Below are 19,727 nucleotides of genomic sequence, written 5' to 3'. Positions count from 1 at the left end.
ACATCCCAAACCAGAGATGAGCCATGTGCCTAAAAGGGGGCATCAGTCAACACGTATGAGTGTCCCAGAACCTCCAGAACCTCTGCCAACCATCTTGCTTACTTTGGAGCCGCCTGGGCCCTCGCCGGGGTTTGGGGTCACCCTGGACGTTTGTTGAGCCTGACTGCCTCTGGACAGATGTTGCCGTGACCCTGCTCGCCCGGCACCACAGGCCTAGCCCCGTGTTTACGGTGGCCGCTAGCCAGCCCCGTGTATTGCCGGCTCCACCGTCCCTCCCCGTCACCCGTCTCGTCCCAACCGCGTGCGGCTGGAAATAGACCGGCTAGTAGAGACGTCCTGTGCCCAGCTGTGACGCCTGCTTGTGGGACGTGGGGAGCCACGGCAGCCACCCAGCTGCTCGGCCGGGGTCTTCAGCAACCTCCTGGGCTGCCTTAACGGGGGGAAGAGGGTCCCATCCCACAGGCCGACTTTCCCTCCCCTGGCGCGCCCGCTCACTGGCCACCGAGGGGCCAGACGCCCGTGCAGTCACTTGGGACAAGCTTTAGCGGAGGTCCCCCCTGAGTGGGGTCTTCCTGGGGCCCCTGTTGCCGCCGGGGAGTCACTACCTCGGCCTGGCAGCCAGCCCCTCGTGGCCTGGGCTCCCCCTGCCATGCCGGCCAGCCGCGCCTTTGCTCCGCGTGCATATTGAGCCTGTCCCGGGGCGCCTCGCAGCCCTGTGCTCCCCCTGCCCAAGGGGCCGGCGCTCTCTCTTCCTGTCCCAAGCACTCCAGCTCGGCCTTCAGGGGACTTGCCTCCCACCCTGCGTTCGAACTGAGGAGTCACAGTGCCCCTCACGCAGGGCTGAAAAGTTCTGTTCACGCAGCCGTCTTCCGCCTGTGTGCCGATTATACAGAAATGTTAAGGGAGTACAGACTGCACGGAAGGAAACCCCCACAAGCTCCCCACCCGCCCCGCTCTGCGGTCTTCGCGTCCCCGGGTTCTTGCCCGTGTCGTCTGCATGCAGCCCTGACTTTCCGCGGTTACGATCACGCACGGGTGTTTTTAGGCTGCTTTCCCGGTGTTCTGTCAGAACTTTCCTCGCTGTTGTCGCGTAATCATGTGGCCAAGAGGTGAGACTGTAATCAAAGCCCGGGATGTGGGCGCCTGGCAGCCTGTGGGCTCTGAGAGCCACTGCTGCCGTGGCGGGCTGGTTAGAAATGCCTGGAAGGAAGGATCTGTGATCTCTGGGTCCAAAGATGCCTCCTGAGTGCCCTTATCTGCCAGGTCAGGGGGTCCTGAGATGATCTTCGTGGCGTAATTAATGCTAAACCAAGTATGGGACGCAGCTCACCCCACCGGGACCGAGTGACAGGGCACCGGGTGGCGGGTAGAGATGGGGTGAGGGGAGGAGGCGTAACAGGTGCAAAGCCTAGAGGTGGGAGAGGCCTAGCCAGGCAGGAGAGTGGGCTCGGAGTACGGTGACACGTAAGAGGGTAGTTTCTGTCGGCTAAATGCCCGAGACCTGGAGATTTGTGTCTGCAGGTGCGAGCATGTCAGGGGTCCCCTTCGGCTGCGCGTCGGGCACATCCCAGACTCAAGCCTGCCTCCCGGCCCCCCTTCCACAGCCACCGGGGCCCCACCCGGGGCTGCTGCAGCCGCACACGCGCACACACACACGTGCACTCACGCACACGTGCATCCCACCACATCCCACCACCGAGCACGTCTTTTCCCCGTGCTTGTCCGCACGCGGCAGAGAGAGAGAGAGACCCCTCCGCCTGTCAGTGTGGCCTCTGAGCCCTCGCACACACGCTCTTTTCCCCTGCAGCCCTCCGCCCCAGCCCCCCCCCCACCCCCACAGTAGTTAATCCCTCCTGATTCCCCCACCTCTCTCTCCCTGGCCGGGCAGCTCCCTGAGGGCAGGCCTTGCCTTGGCGTTCACTGCGCCCTCATTGAGTGAGGGCGTGAACGAACGGACACACGGGGCTGATCACGGAAGGCTCTCTGCGGGAAGACGTGGGCACTAGGAAGGGACTTCGGAAGAGGCAGAGGCCGGCGCAGGCAGGCTCCAAGGTGGCAAAACCAGCAGATTAAGGGCGTCCCGTGGGGAGGGATGAGAAGCGAAAAGCTGGCAGTCTCTGGCTGGGACTCCACCTCTGGGAATCCATCTGAAGAAAAGAAACCCTAAAACGGAAAGGGCTCTACGTGCCCTGTGTCCCTCGTAGGGGAGTTTACTAACGGGGTCCAGAACAGAGACAAGTGCACCAAGTGGTTGAGCGGGGGTCGCCTGCCGGCTGGACAGGCAGCAGGTGAGGAGGGCACCAGGGATGAGCCCCGGAAAGCGCTGCTTTCAGTGAAGGGTGAACGAGCAGGTCACATACAGAGAGACCCGTTTGCACTAGGAGAACATCGGCCCACGAGAAAAGACAGAAACAAAATAGATGCCTATGGTTATGGTCGCAGCCAGAGCGTAGGACTGTTGACCCGTTTTTTCCCACTGTTTTTCAGAATTCCTTGTAAATTCAAAATCTTAAATAGTTTTGTTGGACAAGTGATAGGGAGCCGTGCTGCGTGTCTTGAGGGGAGAAGGGCCACAAATGGGCTAGAAAGGGTGGGCTTGGCCACGGGGAGCCGTGGTGGTCTCCCAGCACGTCAGCCACCCTCGGTGCCCCCTTTTCCGGGGAGCCCCTTGGTGCCCACACTCACCCCTCCACGTCCGCCCCCTTACAGCCCCTCTGCCATTTTCTTAAGTCGGCACAAAACCTTTTCCCATCCCGTTGTAGCTCCATGGCCCACCCAGGGCCTGTCAGCAAAGGACCACTTAGTGTGGGAAGGAACCAACTAGTCCACAGCGGGCCCAGTTAAGGCACCGTGGCCGTTCAGGGGCGGGAGCCCGCGGGGCCTGGGGGCCCCACCTTCACGGAGAACTTCTGGCGGTGCTGACACTCGTGGGGAGGACACTGGTTTTTATACTCAACAGCTTTGAAAAAAGCGGAAGAAGCCATAGAGTTTAATTGGGAAGAATTGGTCCAGAATTCCAGGCAGTACCGAGGCTGGGAAGCACGTGCCGGGAGTAAGTCACGTGCCGTGGCCAGCGTCCGGCAGGAAGGACTGTGTCAGCCGGGTGGCCTCGGGAGCTCCGGGGCCCTCCCGGGTTCCATGGGCCGTGCGTGTGCCCGGCCCGCCCCGCGCACAGGCCCGAGGGGGAACTAACCGCACCCAGAGGGGCCTGTTTTATTTCTGAGGATGTTCACGAAGAATCCGTCAGAGCCTTTCCCCTTTCTTTTCTCACGGCTTCTCCCTTTGGTTCCGGGATTTGTTTGTTTGGGTTTCCTCCCCTTCCCCCTTCCCAGTCCTCTGTTCTTCTCCCCATCAAAAGAAGTTTTTAAAACCCGAGTGCCTGCCACAGACGTCCGGCCAGGATCGCGTTCACAGCTGGGCTGTCAGAGGCCCGAGGCCGCAGGGATGAAAGTGTCCGGTTCCCAGCCTGGCACCGGCGCGCTCGTGTTGTGACCGAGGGCGGGCCGTTCGCCCCTCGAAGCTCCTGGTTATGACGCCCCCGCTGCCTCGGGCTGAGGCCCTGGGTGAGACGCTGTCACGAGCACGCCCGGCACCGAGCAGGAGCTCAGGGCGCACGGCTCCCCTGCCGCCACCTGCAGCCCCCTCTCCCGCCCGTGCTTGAGACATTAAAGGAAGAGCTGGTCTTGCCGTGGCGTTGTGCCGGGGGCCAGGGCGGCGTCCCTCAGGGGCGCGTCCCGCCGCCTCCAAACCCCCGTCCCCTCTACCTGCTTCTTAAAGCGCTGCCCGCTTAGAACGGCTTTTCTCTGGCCGAAGACGTTTGTCCTTGTACCGCTGAAGGCACTGGCGAGGGAGGAGGACACCAGACGCTGTGGGCAGGGCTGACGTGGCAAGAGCCCTGTGTGGCTTCGCTCGTCCATCGAGCAGCAAAGCTCACAGGCCGCCTCCTCCACCCCGATCCCACCCCCCCCCCGTCCCCGACAGGGCTCACTCCCAGGCAAGGCTGACGCGGGTGAATAAACGAGCACAGCTCTTCTCTGACCAGCCCTCACTCGCCCTCCCAACGGGCCCGCAGCCTCTGCCCCCCGGGCCCCCCCGGCCAGCACTCAGGCTTCTCACTCACCCAGAGCTGCTTCCTTGGCTGGATCCGGGAACTGGGTGTCGCCAAGCAGCCCCTCCGGGGCCACACAGGGCAGCCCTTGTGGGACAGGCCGAGAACCAGGGCCTCCGGGCCAGAGCCACCGCCCCCAGCCACATTTTGTAGTTGTCAGTCGGTCACTCGGCCCACGGATGTGGCTTATGTGCCTCAGGCACTATGTCAAACCCTGAGATACAGCAACACTCGAGACAGCCATGGTCCTCCCTCTCGAGGACTCTGCATTCCCTGGGGAGAGAGCGACACAGTCAGAGGTGTTTCCCCCGGCGTGGACGGAGCAGTTCGCTTGGGCCTCGCCGGCCAGAGAGGGGAGTTTGTGTTTTATTCGAAGCCGACGAGGAATCCTTTGGAGGCTTTCAGGCAGGGGATAGCGTGGCTGGTTGACACTCTCCAGGGTGGTTTAGCGGGGTGGCGAGACCAGGGTGGAAGGAGGGAGACCTGGGATGCCACCGCTGTAATCCAGGCCGGGGAGGAGGGGAGCTGGACCCGGCCACCTGAGGGGAGGGGGCGGGGAGCTGGGTCTGCAGGCAGAGCTGAGGACCACACCTGCTAAGGGCTTAGAGGCGGGGAGCGGGGAAGGGAGGGCTCCAGGATGACAGAAGCCACCGTGAGCTGTGCTGCCATTGGCTGAGATGGGGAAGGCTGAGGGCGGGGCCAGGCTTCGCTCTGTTCTGTTCCGTTCTCACAGGAGGTCAGATCAGGAGTCCAGCAAGGGCCGTGTTAGGTTTGTCGTGGCTTTGGACATCTGGGTCAGCCGTTGATATCTCAGCCTGAGGACAGTGGAGCAAGCGGGCCTAGAGGTCTTAGCGGCATTGGCAAATAGGCGGCAGTTAAAGCCGTGGGACAGGGTGACATCTCCCGAGATCGGAGCCCAAGAGGAGCGCAGGCCTCGTGGACCTGGGCCCCACCGGGGCACAGCGCCCAGGGCACCGTGCTCCCAAGGCTGCTTTACAGGAGGTTGTGCCCACAGAATGCAAACGTGTTTGCCAACCATATGTCTGGTAAGGGTCTAGTATCTGCGACACACAAAGAACTCTCAGAACTCACCAGTAGAAAGACAACCCCGTGTAAAAGTGGGCGAGGGATTTGAATAGACACTGCTCCAGAAAGGATGTGCCAACGGACGGCAAGCACGTGGAAAGGTGCTTGGCGTCATTAGGGAAACGTGAGTCAAAGCCACGATAAGGTGCCATGTCACAACCACCAGGATGTCTATCGTTTTAAAAAATGGAAAACAGGAAGAGTTGGCAAGGACGTGGAGACATTGGAACCCTCGTATTTTGCCGATGGGAACGTGGAATGGTGCCACCACCGTGGGAAGCAGTGTGACAGCGCCTCCAGAAGTGAAACGTGGAATCACCTTATGACCCGATGATGCCGTGCCTAGGTACCCACCCGAGAGAGTTTAAACGTGTTCACTCAAAGGCTCGTACGTGGCGTTCACAGCAGCGTGTGTCCTCACAGCTAAGGAGGGGGAGACCACCCAGGCGTCCCGCAGCTGGTGGACGGGTCGACAAAACGTGGTCTATCCGGACGATGGAATATTATTCAGGCATAAGAACGAATGACGTGTGCTCCGCCGTGGGAGGACCTCGAAGACGTCATGGGGTGTCAGAGAAGCCAGACGCGGAGGACGCACGCTGTGTGGCCCCAGTGGTATGAAAGGTCCAGAACAGGCACGTTCGTAGAGGCGGAAAGTAAGCTAATGGTTGCCGGGGGCTGGGGGAGGGGAGAATTGGGCTTGACTGAAAATGGGCACAGGGTGTCTCTTGGGGGTGGTGGGAAACGTTCTGGAATCAGATCTTGGTGATGTTCACACCACCTCGTGAATGTGCCAAGAACCACTGACCCGTCCTCCTTAAGGCGGTGAATTTTATGTAACGTGAGTCGTATCTCAATGAATGAAGGCTGAGGTGGCACGTGCAGAGGCCGGGGCTTGTCCCACAGCCCGAGCAGGCCACACGCGTGGCTCTGAGTCCAGTTCTGAGCCAACGTGAAGCCCCTGATAGACTGCGGTCCCCCAGAGAAGGGTGACAGGGTGGTGAGCTAGCCAGAACCTGTGTCAGGAGGGAGCAGTTCCGGAAGCTGAAGCTGCTCTGCTGAGGCCACACTGGGGGCCCCCTTGGACGCAGCTTGGTGTCACTTTCCGGTGTGGCGGGGACCTTACCGTCCCCTGGGGCACGTTCACACCTGTGATTCCCCGAAGCCCTGGCAGCGGCTTTGTTCAACGGTTGTTAACGTTCACGGGTGGTGTGTGTGTGCCAGGCACCCAGCCGAGTCCTTCGCTGCATTAGTTCCTTTAGTCCCCCAGACAACTTAAGGTGCCTGTTATCCCCGTTTTGTGAAGAAGGAGACCAAGGCCCGAAAGGGGTAAGTGACGTGCCCAAGGTCACGCAGCAAGTTACTCACCGAATCTTACACCCCAGCTGGTGTGACCTGGTAGGAAAAGAGTTAGAGCCCGTGGGCAGCGGTCCCAGGGAGACATCGCAGAGACAGCGTAAAGAGAGTGGTCCTCAGTCGGACCAGGCAGCAACCTCCAGGCCCAACCCAGGGGGCTCAGGGTCAGAGCAGGGCTACGGTGGGGGACCGTGTGTCTTCTGCATACGGCTGACCTGCTTAAGAGTCAGGCCCCCCAGAGAAGGCCCAGCTGATGCCCAGACCAGGAAGCGGAGAGGTCCCGGGAGGCCCCGTCATACCTCCCCCTGCCTCTGCCAGCACCTCTGACAGCTCAGGGAATGTTCTGGATCTGGCAGAACCCAGGCCTCAAAGCTCTGAGACCCGTGTGTATTTTACCCGAAATCTAATCCATCTGGTTCTCATTTATTTACACTTAACTCATCAAATGTAATTTTGCAAGAGCCGCTCGATGGCCAAGAGGCTTTTGTGCCTAAGCCTCCCTTCTGACAGGGGCCAGGGGAGGGTTGGGGCCTCAGCCCTCAGGGACCAGGAGGGAGCTCTCAGGGTTGGAGGTCAAGTTCGGTTCCTGCGATGGGCCGGGGCCTCTGCCTCTGTCCTCGGACCCTCGGTGGGACCTGTGGTGTCGGGGCCAGGCACGGGGTCTGACACATAGTAGGCCCTTGGCAGCCACGAGAACACGGGTGGGGCCCGGGCAGAACACAGAGTCTCTGTTTCGAATCGTGAAATGTTCGTGGGAAACACAAAGCAAGCAAAGCTGGGTCCAGAAGTAATTTTTAGTTGTTATAAATAACTGCAAACCTGGATTCTTGGTCCAAAGGAGGACAAACAGCCAGCTATTAATAAAAATAAACAGACCTCATGGGCAAACCGCAGCCCTGCCTGCAGAGGCCTTTCGGAACCAGATCAACCTACAGCCTGTGGGCGTCGGCTAGAGAGAGCAGCCGCCCATGAGCCCATCTCAGACGCAGCACTCTCGTGCTCGGGACCGGCGGGCCCACCGAGCAGACATGGGCCGGAGAGCCAGCTGAGGGCTGTCTCCCCCCGACCCCAGCACCCAGACCTCCCGTCAGGCGCTACGGTGTAAGGTGGGGGCACCTGACCCCAGAGACCCCGCTCGGACTCCGTCTGTGGTGCCGAGGTGCCCTGGCCTCTTCCGACTAGAACTGGTCACAGTGGCCGCTGGGATTGGGAGGGGAGGCTGGGGGCCCGGAGGCCTAGGAGAAGCACACTGACCGTGCCTTCGGGCAGGAGTTGGGGCCCGACCCAGGGCTGCGGCACAGTAGTGGAGGCAAAACAGACGGGCAGGGTGGTGAGGAAGTCGGCATCCTTGGCCACTGCTCGGGTGGTGGGAGGGACAGAAGGGGGCTGCTCAGGCCAGGGGAGGGCAGGGCTGGAGTGAAGCCCCTCTTGGCACCCTGGTCTGCCGGTCTGCCTCCCACCTTCCGTCCTCCCTCAGCCGTCGGCTGGACGAGTGAGTGCTCACCGTACCCCCAGACGCTGGGCCTCAGGCTGGGGAGCAGCCTGCACAGAGCGGCGGCCCCATGTCTTATCCCAGACTGCACTGGGATGGTCCGTTTCTGAGGGTGTCCCTCAGCCCCGCCGGCCAAGGGCCCCCTGCCGCCGTGGCCAGCCGCGGCTCAGTGTCCCCGCCCCGCCCCTCCCAGCACCCTTCGCCCGCTGCCCCCACCCCGGCCCAAAAGAGTCAGGGGCTCTACCAGTCCCAGTGGCACAGAGATGTGTTTGTGTGTTAAGGCCGGGGGCTGGGGGGCGGGAATGGGAGGGTGCTGCAGGCTGGGGCCTTCCAGAGAGTGGCCCGGCCGGGGCAGGCAGCCCCTGACAGAGGGCCACCCGAGACCCTCGCAGCGCTGCGGCTGCTGGGGTCGTTCCTGCACAGTGTAGTCATCAGCTCTTCCATTGCCAGTTAAAAGAGTTTCCCACTAGGAGCCTCAGGTCTGCCCCCAAACCCACAGGGCCTCCTCTCTGCTTTATCGCAAAGTCCTCGGGCCAGGGCGCTCCCTGCCTTCTGGGAACATTCCAGTGTGGCCGCAAAAGCAGATGAAGGACCATGAGCTGCCGGCAGGATTCAGAGGCAGAGCAGCCCCTGTATCCCACCCAGAGCCCACTCAGGCATCGTGCAGCCTGGATCGGAAACAGGCTTGCTCAGGGCCCTCACTGCACGCAGCGGGCTCAGCCTCTGCCCAAGGCCATGGCGGTGGCGCTACTGTGGCTTGTCGGGCTGCGCAGACATCTTCCCCGAGGACTGTCCCCTCCCCCGGCAGCACCGGTGAGAACGGGGGTCAGGGGGACCCGGACAGAGCCAGGGTTTGTGAGGGCCCTTGGGCTCTCCTTGACGGGGGGTGTGTAGGCTGCACAGCTTCCAGAACTCCTCCTCTGCCCCAGCGGTCGCGGGCCCTTCCCCATCTGTGCCCTGCCACGCCCCTTCGGCGAGAGTCGGCTTCTGCGACACCTCTTCCTCCCCCGGCCTCGGGTCACAGACCTCCCTGCCGCCCCCGGCCCGGCCCTCCACGAAGCCTCCCGCCTCTGCTCAGGTCCAGTACGGCAGCAGCTGGGTTCACTGTGGTGCCCTGGCGGCCCTTGGGGAGCGTGGCACGTAGTAGGCGCCCAGTGTTTGTGGAGGGAACTGATGAACGAAAGCCTGTTGGCTGGTTCTCAAAGGCAAGAACTTCCGTCTGGACAAGGAGGGAGAGGGCATCCCAGGAGGAGGTGGGTGTGATCACAGGAAGGCAAGCGTGAACAGGGGGCTGTTCCGAGAACAGCGGAGATAAGTGCAGCTGCGGGGAGCCCCGAACGAGCCCCCTCCGTGTGCCCAGAAGGAACCGGGACAGCACGCCGCTCCAGGGGACTGGCCTTTGTGGGTCGCGAGCTCCCCATCGGTGGCGAGTGCAGACACACGTGTGCCATTCGGTTCTTCCTGCGGACACTTGAGCACCCGCTCGGTCTGACCGTCAGCGGGGCACAGGGATATAAAGACTCAGGGCCCTCTTCAGCCCAGAGCAGAGACAGGACGACCGAGCCCGAGGTCCGGGGCAGAGCAAGCCTGGGCACAGGGGACGAACACAGTCTTCCGGGCGCCGGGAAGACTTCAGAGAGGAGGAGTGTCAGAGACATGAGCGTGTAAGGTCGGGGGTGGTGTGTTAAGCAGAACTACTCGGGGAACCGGCTCTCGTCGCCGTGATTGGGCTTGAGGCGTCCTCGTCGAGAGAAACCAGATCGCAGGAGAGCGGGGAAAGGCCAGAGCCAGAACTCCCACATGTAGGCTCCCTCCTTGCCCCGCAGGACCTCTCATGACAGAGTTTTCTAAGTCCTGAGGGGGCCAAGGAACAATGTGTGCCGGGCTTGCCCCCATCAGGAGGGCCCAGGGGCCGTAGGCCAGGGCCTCCAGGTGAACCCAGTCTGCCCGAGCCCGGTGGGTGGCCGACCCACGGCCCCAGCTCCTCCAGCTGGTCCCTCTTCAGACTTGACTGTGAGCCCCGCGTGGAGGGCTGAGCCACGGGGGTGTGAGGGGCATGCGGTGGGCATCAGGCCCCCGACCCAGCCCTTAGAGAAGCCGGTGACGACCGCAGGCTCCCCAAAGGGATTGTGAGGCTGTGGTTTCCTGCCCGGCTCGAGGGAGGCCTGTGTTGGGACCACAGTGGAAAAAGGGCGCAGAGGGGGCCGCCCCCTTCCCTCCCTGCTTAATCTTGGGGCTTTGTCATTTGGGAGCGGGGAAAAGAAATGTTTACACGGCCTTGCATTTGTTTCAAATTATTCATCAGTGTTTGAGAGTCATTGTTCCCCGCTAGTGTAAACAGGGCTGTCCCAAGGCACAGCCACTCTGCCAGCTCCCTGAACTTCTGTAGATGCGTGCAGTATTAACTGCCCTCGGGTTCCTGGCTTCCAGTGAAGGGAGATGGGCCGGGCCAGGCGGGGGGCTCCAGGGAGCTCGTTCACGGTGGGGTCAAAGCAGCGCTTTCTCGCCACCAGTGCAGCATTTGAGGTCCTGTAACTGGTTTGTTTTACCAACTGAACCTTTCCTAGGGCTGGAGAAGCCAAGGTACAGAGCAAAGAAGCTGAGAACCATGGGAAGAACAGCAAAGCGTGTGATTTGAAGGGGGTCTGGACCGAGTCCCAGAAGCGGGTTTCGCTGTGATACGTGTGCCAGCACCGGGGTGCAAGTGCCTCAGTGGCGGGTCTTTGGGACAGAGGCGGGACTAACCCCACGTACGCTGGGACAGGCCCCGTGTTACCCACGGCAGGCTGGCTCCGGCGTTGCGTTTGCATCTGGGGTTCCCAAACACGTTCAAGGTGGCACCCCGCTCAGGCTCATGTTAAGAGTAGCTGGCTCTTCGTAGCATTGGTCTCGACACACTTTCTGGCACGGCCAGCTGAGCGGCGGGGCAAAGCCGCGTGCTCGGGAGGTGAACGGCGGGTCTAAGTCCTGCCTCTGCCCTGAGCAGCCGTGTGACTTTGCTCAGGTTACTTTGGTTCTCTGCGCCTCAGTGCCCTCACCTGTAGAGTGGAGGCCGTAACACAGCCTGTCGCTCAGGGTTGCCGCAGGGGTGGAGCGCGGGGATATTTGTGAGGCCCCCGTGCCTGACGCATAAGGAGCCCTCGAGGAGTGTCAGCTTCGCGTCGTTATCGGTAGGATGAGCAGGACTCGGTCCCTGGCTTAGAGCTGCTCAGGGTCTAGTGCCGGCGAGGGACAGACCCCCAGAGGCAGCCACCCCTGGAGGGGAGGTGCCCCCCGCAAAGGGGGCACTGGCAGTGGCCCTTTAGGGAGCCGTCCGTAAGTAAGACTCCGTTGAGTGGAGAAAGGTTTTCAGAATAATCCCTCTGTGTCATTTCCAGCTCCCCCGGGACCCCACTGTGTCTCCTCTCAGCAAGAGCCACCTTCCCCACTTCAGCTGTAACTGCTCGTGGCTTTTAGAGTTCAGAGTCCTGCCTCCCTCCGGGCTGCCACACAGCTGACATTTGAGCTTGCTAGAGAATAATGGCCTGCCTCAGCATCGGCCTCGGAGGCAGCCATGTGGTCTCCTGGGTGGTGAAGCGACCTGTTGTCCCTAAGCCTCAGTAGGACCCAGCTGACCTAGCTCCAGGGCTCAGTCCTCTCCTGGTTCAGTGCAGGTCAGTCTTCTTGGTTCTTTACGTGTCCGCATCCGTCTGGTTGCAGTACTGGAAGATGGCTGTGTGAAGGACAACTGTATTAAAAGCTTACGGCCAAAGTGTGTGTGTGTGTGTGTGTGTGTGTGTGTGTGTGTGTGTGTGTGTTGGGGGCCAGGGGATTGGCTAGAAGCGGCTGGTAGCTCACCTTGCCTTTGTGGTTTCATACATTTGCCTGTTAAAACGACGATACAGACACGGCACGTTAAGGTTTAAGAAGCCCATCTTTCGTTACACAAACTGACAGCGTAAGGGGTTATGACTTTGGTAATTGAAACATGCTGTTCTGTTCAAGCCCAGAACTCCATAAAGACTCTTTTCAGCCAATAGCCGCCTTTGTGCCAGCAGCCTCTGGTCAACACCGAGTGTCAGCCCTGAGGTCTCTCTCTCCTAGAGAGCAGGAAAGACCGCTTAGAGGCCTTCTGCGGCCGTCTTGGTGGCCAGAGGTCAGGGCCTTTTAAAAAATTCCCCATTCTTAGACGTTTGAAGTCGATTTGTGAGGCAGAAAGCAGGCTTCAGGGTCTCGTGTTACTGGTTGTAACTCTGAGGTAGGCTTGAAGATGGAGGGGACGGGAGAATTTGCTTGGCGAGGCTCCGTGGGTTGGGGAAGGGCAGTGCAGGCTGCAGTCTTCCCGGAGAGGGAGAGTCCAACAGGATCAGTGAGACCACGGTTTGGGAGTCGGACTATCAGGTGGGACCCGGGACAGGTGACTTGGCCCCTCTGGGCCTCGGTTTCCTCATCTAGCAAATGGGCTAATACCCGGATCTGATCTACAGGGCTGCCGTGAGGATGAAAGGAGTTAGTACGCGTCGGATACTTAGAAGAGCGCCGGTCGCGTAGGTTACCGACAGTCAGCTGGCGTTACAAGCATCGTAACTACCTCTACAGAGTAACTCCGCGGAGTACCTTGGTAGAGCACAGCCCTGTGCAGTGTCTCTGCGGAGTACCTGGCCCCCCTGCGGGGTGTAGCCGCGGGGTCCCCCTGTGGAGCGTCCCCAGAGTGCTGCCGTGTGCAGGGCCTTCTGGGCAGCCTGGGAAGCTGGTCGCCTCTCACTTCCGGCCCCAGGTGCGATTTCTCCCCTCCCCCTCTCCGCCTCTCCTTGCAGATGTGGACGAGTGTCAGGACAACAACGGTGGCTGCCAACAGATCTGCGTCAATGCCATGGGCAGCTACGAGTGTCAGTGCCACGGTGGCTTTTTCCTCAGCGACAACCAGCACACCTGCATCCACCGCTCCAACGGTGAGTGCGGCCCGTGCTGACCAGGCACACGCCCCCGCCCCCGCCCCCCAGAATCCGGCGGCCCCTGGAAACCCCCTTCTCCACATCTCGACTCCGGGGGCCTCAGGGTCAAGGCGGGGGGCGGGGTGCGGTTTGGTGGTGGCCTGAATGGCTGTTTTGTGCTTCTGGTGTCGATTCTGCGCGGGGCTCCTCCCAGCTCCCGCCCACCGCCCGCTACACCGGGACTGCTGGTGTTCCTGGTGTTTTTATGTGGAGGCGAGGTGGGGCCACAAATGGGCAGATGTGACCAGAGAAGCTGTTTTCCTTTCTGGGCTGAAGGCCGGCTGTGGCCAGGAAGAGTGGGGCCCCATTCTCCATGGTCCCCTTCCCCAAGGTGGGCTGGAGACCTGAGCAGGCCGAGTGCCAATGTCCTGGTCTCTGAACGTTCACCGGGTCACCAGCCAGCAGAGGGTCCCTGTGGTCGGGAGCCTGCCTCCCTCTGGTTGTCGGGTGGGATGGCAGGCCGGCCCGGGACAGTGCAGAGGGACTGGGGAGCACTGGCCAGCCGGAGTAACCTGCAGACAGCCCCAGGCTGGGACAGAGCCTGGCCTCCAGCCAAGCCTGGCAGTGAAGGTCCACAGTATCAGAGGAGGGATGGTCAGAGTTTGGGCCCAGAGAAGCAGGACTGTGAGGTAGGACAGCTGGCCAGAAGGCAGGACCCACATGCGTAGAGGAGAGGGGCTTTTAGGTAGAGGGAACAGCATTTGCAAAGGCACAGAGGCATATCTTGCTTAAGTTAATGGCAAGGTCTGGAATCTCGGGGCAGGCTGCGTGCTGCAATGGAGTGGGCTGAGGGCAGGGGCGGGGACCAGCGCTCCTGGGGCCCGGCCATCGTGTGCGGTCAAGAGAGTAGATGGGGAAGGAGGCCAGGACAGCCGCCTGGCCCCGGCCTGAGCCCCTCCCCCATCGCTGACCCCTGACACATCGGAGATACCGGAGGGGCCTCGAGGGGCCCCTATGAGGGCCCAGCCCGGGGTCCGTGGCACCAGCAGGAGACCAGGGAGTGGCTCACACTGAAACGTGGGGACAGAAGGGCAGGCCCCGGGCTCCGGCGCAGCCTGCCGGGCACGACTCCGGTGCTGCCGCTCCCTGGCGGTGAGCCGAGAACCTCGGCCTCCTTGTCCACAGCGTGGAGATGTGGTGGTGCCCCGCCAGGCTCTCCGGAAGGGGGGGGACGAGACCCTGCGTGTGCAGTGTTCCGCGTGCACTAAAGCCACAGGGGCTGCAAGGCGAGGCTGGGGGACGCTGGGTGCGCTTGTTATTTGGAAGCAATTCCTGAGAAAGAAAAGAAGGAAACAGTTAAAAGTCCAAAGCCCGGGATAGGGAAGCAGAGCCGTTTCACTGGATGCCTTCGATGCTCCGTGCTTGTTCAGGCGATTTCCTCAAGGACGCGACAAGCCCGGCGGTCCCCACTCTGCCGTGTCCCCAGAAGGACGTGGGCGCCAAGCTCTGCGCGCCCTGGTGCCCGCTGCCGCTGTGTCGTGCGGACTTCCCTGGGAGCCTGCGGCCTGCGCGGTCCAGCTGCCCCAGATGAGGACCGGGGGCCCGACCCGAGTTTTATAGGAAGCAGACTTATGGGGAAGCGAGTGCACGTTGGTGGTGAGGAGGGAGTCCTGCTTTCCTCGCGGAGGGGGGCTTTACAGGGGGACGGCTCTGAGCAAGCCGTGAAGTCCCCGAGGCCGGGGTGGCCGAGCCTCTTTTCCAGCCAGGCGGCGTTGCCCCGTTGCTTTGAAGAGCAGCTTTCCCACGAGCGGGGTCCAGGTGAAGCTGTGAGGCCCCTGGTTGAAAGGAGGGTGCGCGGGAAGGGGGGACCGACGCGAGGCTGGGTACAAGACCCCGGCCGCGTTCTGTCGGTAACCGGGACCCGGTTTGGCCCGGAGGCACTCGTCTGGCTGAGGATGTCACCGGACAAGCCTCAGCAGCAGGCGGAGGAGTAGGGTCAGGGGACACATTAGCGTGGAGAGCGGCCGGCTGGCTGCCGAGGGGTCATGTGCTTACTCTGAGCTAGGCCCTCACAGCAACCCGGTGAGGCGGGGATGTTATGACCCTGGGACAGCGGAGGAAGCCAAAGCAGTCAAGTTAGGAGACTCGCCCGAGGTCACACCGTAGGGAAAGGGTGGAGTCGGGATCCCAGCGCACGTCTTCAGCTGTGATGTGATGAGGCCGGTCAGGAAAGAAAGAAGGTGGCAGAACAGACAGAAGTAGGCGGGCCTCCTCTTTGCGGAAGCCACACGCGAGCTGAAACAGAACGGCCAAGAGCCCGCCGCGGGAAGACTTGGGGGAAGCGTGCCAGGCAGCACGTCTGCAAAGGCCCTGAGGCAGGAATGGACCAGACTCGGGCGAAAAGCAAAACGAAGGGGAGGGCGGTGGAGCACAGTGAGCCAAGGGGAGAGGAGCCCAGGAGGAGGGGAGCCTGGCAAGGCCCGGACCCTGGGAGGCCGCCAGAGCATGGGCAGGAGTTTAGATGGTGTGCAGAGAGGGCAGCTGTGGGAAGCCGGCTGAGCAGAGGTGGGAAACGTGCTGGAGGGGAGAGTGGAGGGCTTCCAGGGCCTCTCAGATACTTCAGGGGCTGGGCCTCAAATTAAGCGTGCGGTAGAGCCTTGAGCCCACGTGCCTCACCTTTCCCAAAGGCCCTGGGGTGACCGGATCCTGACGCCAGGACTTGAGATTTAGCCAGAGTACAGATTTGGGGGCCCCAAGCCCAGTCTTTGTTAACCAGCACCAACCAGCACGTTGGTTAAAGAAGTCCCTTCTCTTATTAGGATTTTTGTGTCCATCTCCCAGGTTTTAAATCTGGGCAACGAGTCCATCCAAAAAGCAGCAGACAGCTTCCGGGATACCTCCCGAGGGGCGAGCGGCAGCATTTCCAGGGCTCCCACAGGCCGTGTGGAAGGTCTGAAGAAGACAGGCCAAGTGCACAGCGCATCTGCTGACCGCTCGTTAATGCCAGTGGCCGGAGACGGGCGCAGGGGACCCGGCAGGTTGCCTCCCTCCCGAGCCTCCGTGGGTCGTGACAACTGCCCGCCACGAGTGCATGCCGACCACAGTGATGCTTGCTGAAGCATCACTCAAAACTCAGAATGTGTCGGGGGTGCAGAGACCCAGCTTGTTTTGCACCTAAATGCCCCCTGATCCCTGTTCCTCCCGGGAGGGCCCGTGAGCCCAGGGCCATTTGGCAAATCAGACTCCTCGTGTCACCTGACTTCTCCTAATGCCTGTCGGCGCCTTGGAGCCTGCCCCGAGCAGGGAGGAGAGCACGAGGTCTGGTTTTGATTAGAGGGGCCTGGATGCACGCACAAGGTCAGCCAGGGTCGGTCTGTGCTCCTGGCCGAGAAACGAGGGCCCGGGACTCAGCCCTTCCGAGTGGCCCCGCTTCCTAGGCACCGGTGCAAACCCTGGCCGGAGGTATGTGGATCTGGCCAGGCCGGGGTTGGGAGTTTTAGGCTTTCAGCTCTTCTCCGTGGCCCCTGCACAGCCACTCCTGCCTGCCTGGGTCTCCTCCTCTGTAAATCGGGACCGGTGATCCCTCCCAGGCAAGTGAGGGATCCGTTAGGGAAACCCCGTGAAGCAGTCGAGCGCAGCGCCTGCCCTAGGGGAGGTCACTTGCAGGCAGCTTCTCTAGGTGTTTAGAACCCAGGCTCGATGTGAGGAACCCAGGCTCTGTCCCGGCACTGGGAGGGGGGTGATGAAGAGCTGTCGGGATCTGGGGCCCATCTCCTTCTCCTCGGTGCTTCCAGGTGCTGGTTCTGGTGCCGTCACAGCCCACGTTCACCCCCACTCAGCCCCTGGCCCAGCAAGCGGTAACAGCCTGGGGGCAGCCGGTCCAGGCCAGTCCCAGCCTCCACCGCCCCCTTTGTGGTCACGCGTCCTGGGAGCCCAGAGCGGATGGGCCACCGAGGAGCCGGCACCTTCTAGCTCTCTCCCTCTCCCATGCCTGCCCTTTTTTCCTAAATCTACGTCACGTCTGTGTTCCACGAAGGTGTTTCCTCCTGGATGAACTTGTCTCTTCCCTCCTGGCGAAGAATTCTTTCCTTCGGTCTGAGTAGAACGGATTTAGGAGAAGAAGGTGTTCAGAAAGGCGTAGGTCTAACCAGCTGTGTGATGGCAGGCCACCGTTTCATTCATTCGTGTTGCCCGGTGTCTGTCTGGTCCTCAGGATCCCCGTGTGAGCGAAAGCTGACATGGTCCCCTGTGAAGCGTTCGGTCTAGAAGAAGGACTGAACGCTAAATAAGGGTTGGAGTTGCTGTAGAATAACGAGCTGAGAAAGAAACGTTCTGGAGGGAAGGATCTGGAGCTCCTAGGGGTCTAGTGTTCGGGTCTGAGCAGGGGAGGTGGTGAAGAGAATGGTTTCACCAGCCTGGTGAAGGACTGCCCCCTTCCCGGCGCTGGTCCTCGGCTGCCACAGTTGCTGACACGGTGGGCTGGAGAAGTCCACGCCCTTCTAAGCAGGAAGCTGTCCTGCACGCCTGCACCCTGAAACCTCACCAGACCTTCCTGGTCTGATCTCTGGCGGTGGCGGAAGGCACCAGGGTCCAGAGAAGCGTCACGTTGTCCCCACAGTTGTGGGAAACAGCCACAGGCTCGCGAGGGGGCTTGAGGGGCTGCACATGTCACAGCCCAACCCAGAGGGCCCTTAGACACCCAAGGAGACCTGTCATCCCTGTGTCAGACCGCGATTAAGAGCACGGGTTCTGGGGCCTGGCTGCCTAGATCAGAATCCCAGCTCCAGCAGTCATGATCCACGTGACCTTGAGCAAGTCCCTCAACTCCTCCGTGCCCGGTCCATAAAATGGGGATAGCACAGTACCTGCTTCATAGGGTGGAAAAGGTATCGCGAAGATCACTTGATAAACGTGGGTTCCGATTACGGTAATCGGTCACAGATGAGGAAACGGGCCCGGAGAGGACGGGGCCTCACCCCAGGCCCACAGCAAGCCAGCAGCAGAGTCAGAGCAGGTGCTCCCTGGGCAACGCTCTGCCGATGTGTGCTGGGTGCTGGCTGAAGCCTGAGCTTCAGCTGAGGGTGGAGGGGAGATAGGGGGTAAGTCCTCATCCTCAAGAGACCCCCTTCCCGGGGGCGAACAGGGACCCGGAGGCTCCGTGAGGCCACCGGGGAGAGGCTGGGCTGCCGCATGGCTGAGCGCGTGGAAGCCGGGCCGTGCTGCCCCCTTTCCCGCGTCTGATGCCCCAGAACAGGCCACAGGGCAGCTGAGCGTCTGTGCCCCTGGGAGGCTGAGCCCCCTGCAGAGCCGGCATCACGGGTTTCCCCGTGCACATTTCCCGTTCCCTTTAACGCCCTCTGAGCCTGTTTAAATGCACATGTAAATACGGGTAGGAAACCCCATTGCCCTCCCACCACCGGCGTTCCCTGTGGCACTTTCTCACAGAGCTCAAGACTTGGCGTCAGGGGCGACTCTGGTTCCAGCGAGAATCAGACGTGGGGCCTGGAACAGGGAAGCTCGGCTTCCTTTGTGTTAAATAACGAGTGATGGCACGAGCTGCATTTACTGTATGCCTACCGCACGCCGGACGTTTTCACGCACTCGCACATCGCATCCTTGCCATGACCCCATTGTCCAGATTCAGAAGCTGAGGCACAGAGAGGTTAGGGAACTTGCCCAAGGTTGCGTAGCCGTTGCTCTGCTGGTCTGGCCCCTAAGCCCAGGCAGACTACGTGGAGGGTTCTGACAAGGCTTGGACCCCTGTGCCTCGTCCGCCCAGTGGGGGTGAGACCCAGGAGAGGCCCCGAGGGACAGCAGAGACACCTCCTCGGCGTTCCCCATTCGTGAGCGTTCCCTACGCCACACATGCCTCATTAAGCACCAAGAGTTTCAAACACGCTTTGTGGTGGAAATTTCCCGAAATGGCGCACCCGTTTCCCTCTCCTCTTCGGGGAAACGACCTGAGTCAGCCTGGCCTCTTTTCCCTACAGTTCGTAAAACCTTTATGAACTTCAGTTACCGAGACAGCCACTGCCCTTAAGGGCCACAGAATGCTCGTTAGTGTTTGTCCCCGTGCCGAATGTCCCCAGACACCCGAGCCGGAAATAGCCCTTCCCTTTTGACTTTGCTGCCGGCAGCCGATCCGTACTGCTGCCTCACGGCGGGTTTGCTGTGAAGACTGTGGTGGGGGCTCCACGTGCACACGCAGGTGGGACGCTGGGGACTCCCGACCGGTTGGTGACGTGCCTGGGCTCTGCCCCCGCCGTTTGCCCCGTGGGAACATTCTCACGCGTTTGCCAGGTCACAGCCCGACTCTGGGTGACTGCGTTATGCAAAGATGGCCTCGATTGAGTTAAAAATTACTTTGCTCATTAGATCTCTACAGGAAAGACGGTCAGAATCTGTTCCTTTTTCCTGCAGGCTTATGAGGGTACATACCCAAGCGTAACTGGAGACAAGAGGATAGGATTTTTTTAACTTTCCATTTTGAAATAATTACAGATTCATAAGGAAATGCAAAAAAAAAAAAAAAACCAGTGAAGAGAGGTCCCGTGTACACGTCACCCAGTTTTCCCCCACGGCCACATCTCCCGTCACTGGAGAACAGCATCTACACGGGGAAGCTGACAGCCGTACTGCGTATGCATACGGCTCTCGGCCATCCCATTACATGTCGATTTCGCGTAACCGCCTCAGCGATCAGGAATTGACATCGTGGGGGCACCTGGCTGGCCCAGTCACTCGAGCCTGCGACTCTTGCTCTCGGCGTAGT

General features: G+C 61.1%; 1 protein-coding gene across 2 annotated transcripts in view; it reads left to right on the top strand.

The window, feature by feature from the left end:
• SCUBE1 (signal peptide, CUB domain and EGF like domain containing 1) overlaps window positions 1-19,727 on the top strand; it is a 130,268-nt gene that overhangs the window by 37,835 nt on the left and 72,706 nt on the right. For both annotated transcript variants that reach the window (XM_047066720.1, XM_047066719.1), the window contains exon 4: window positions 12,839-12,973. In XM_047066720.1, coding sequence (XP_046922676.1) covers window positions 12,839-12,973 — 135 coding nt within the window. The remainder of the gene's footprint in view (window positions 1-12,838; window positions 12,974-19,727) is intronic.

This window comes from Lynx rufus, unplaced genomic scaffold, assembly GCF_022079265.1.
Source record: "Lynx rufus isolate CCGP_SWC_20201006 ecotype Redwood Valley unplaced genomic scaffold, mLynRuf1.p SCAF_7, whole genome shotgun sequence".
In the NCBI taxonomy this organism is placed as follows: Eukaryota; Metazoa; Chordata; class Mammalia; order Carnivora; family Felidae; genus Lynx; species Lynx rufus.
Note: the sequence above shows the minus strand (reverse complement) of the source record. Positions and strands in the feature narration are given on the sequence as shown.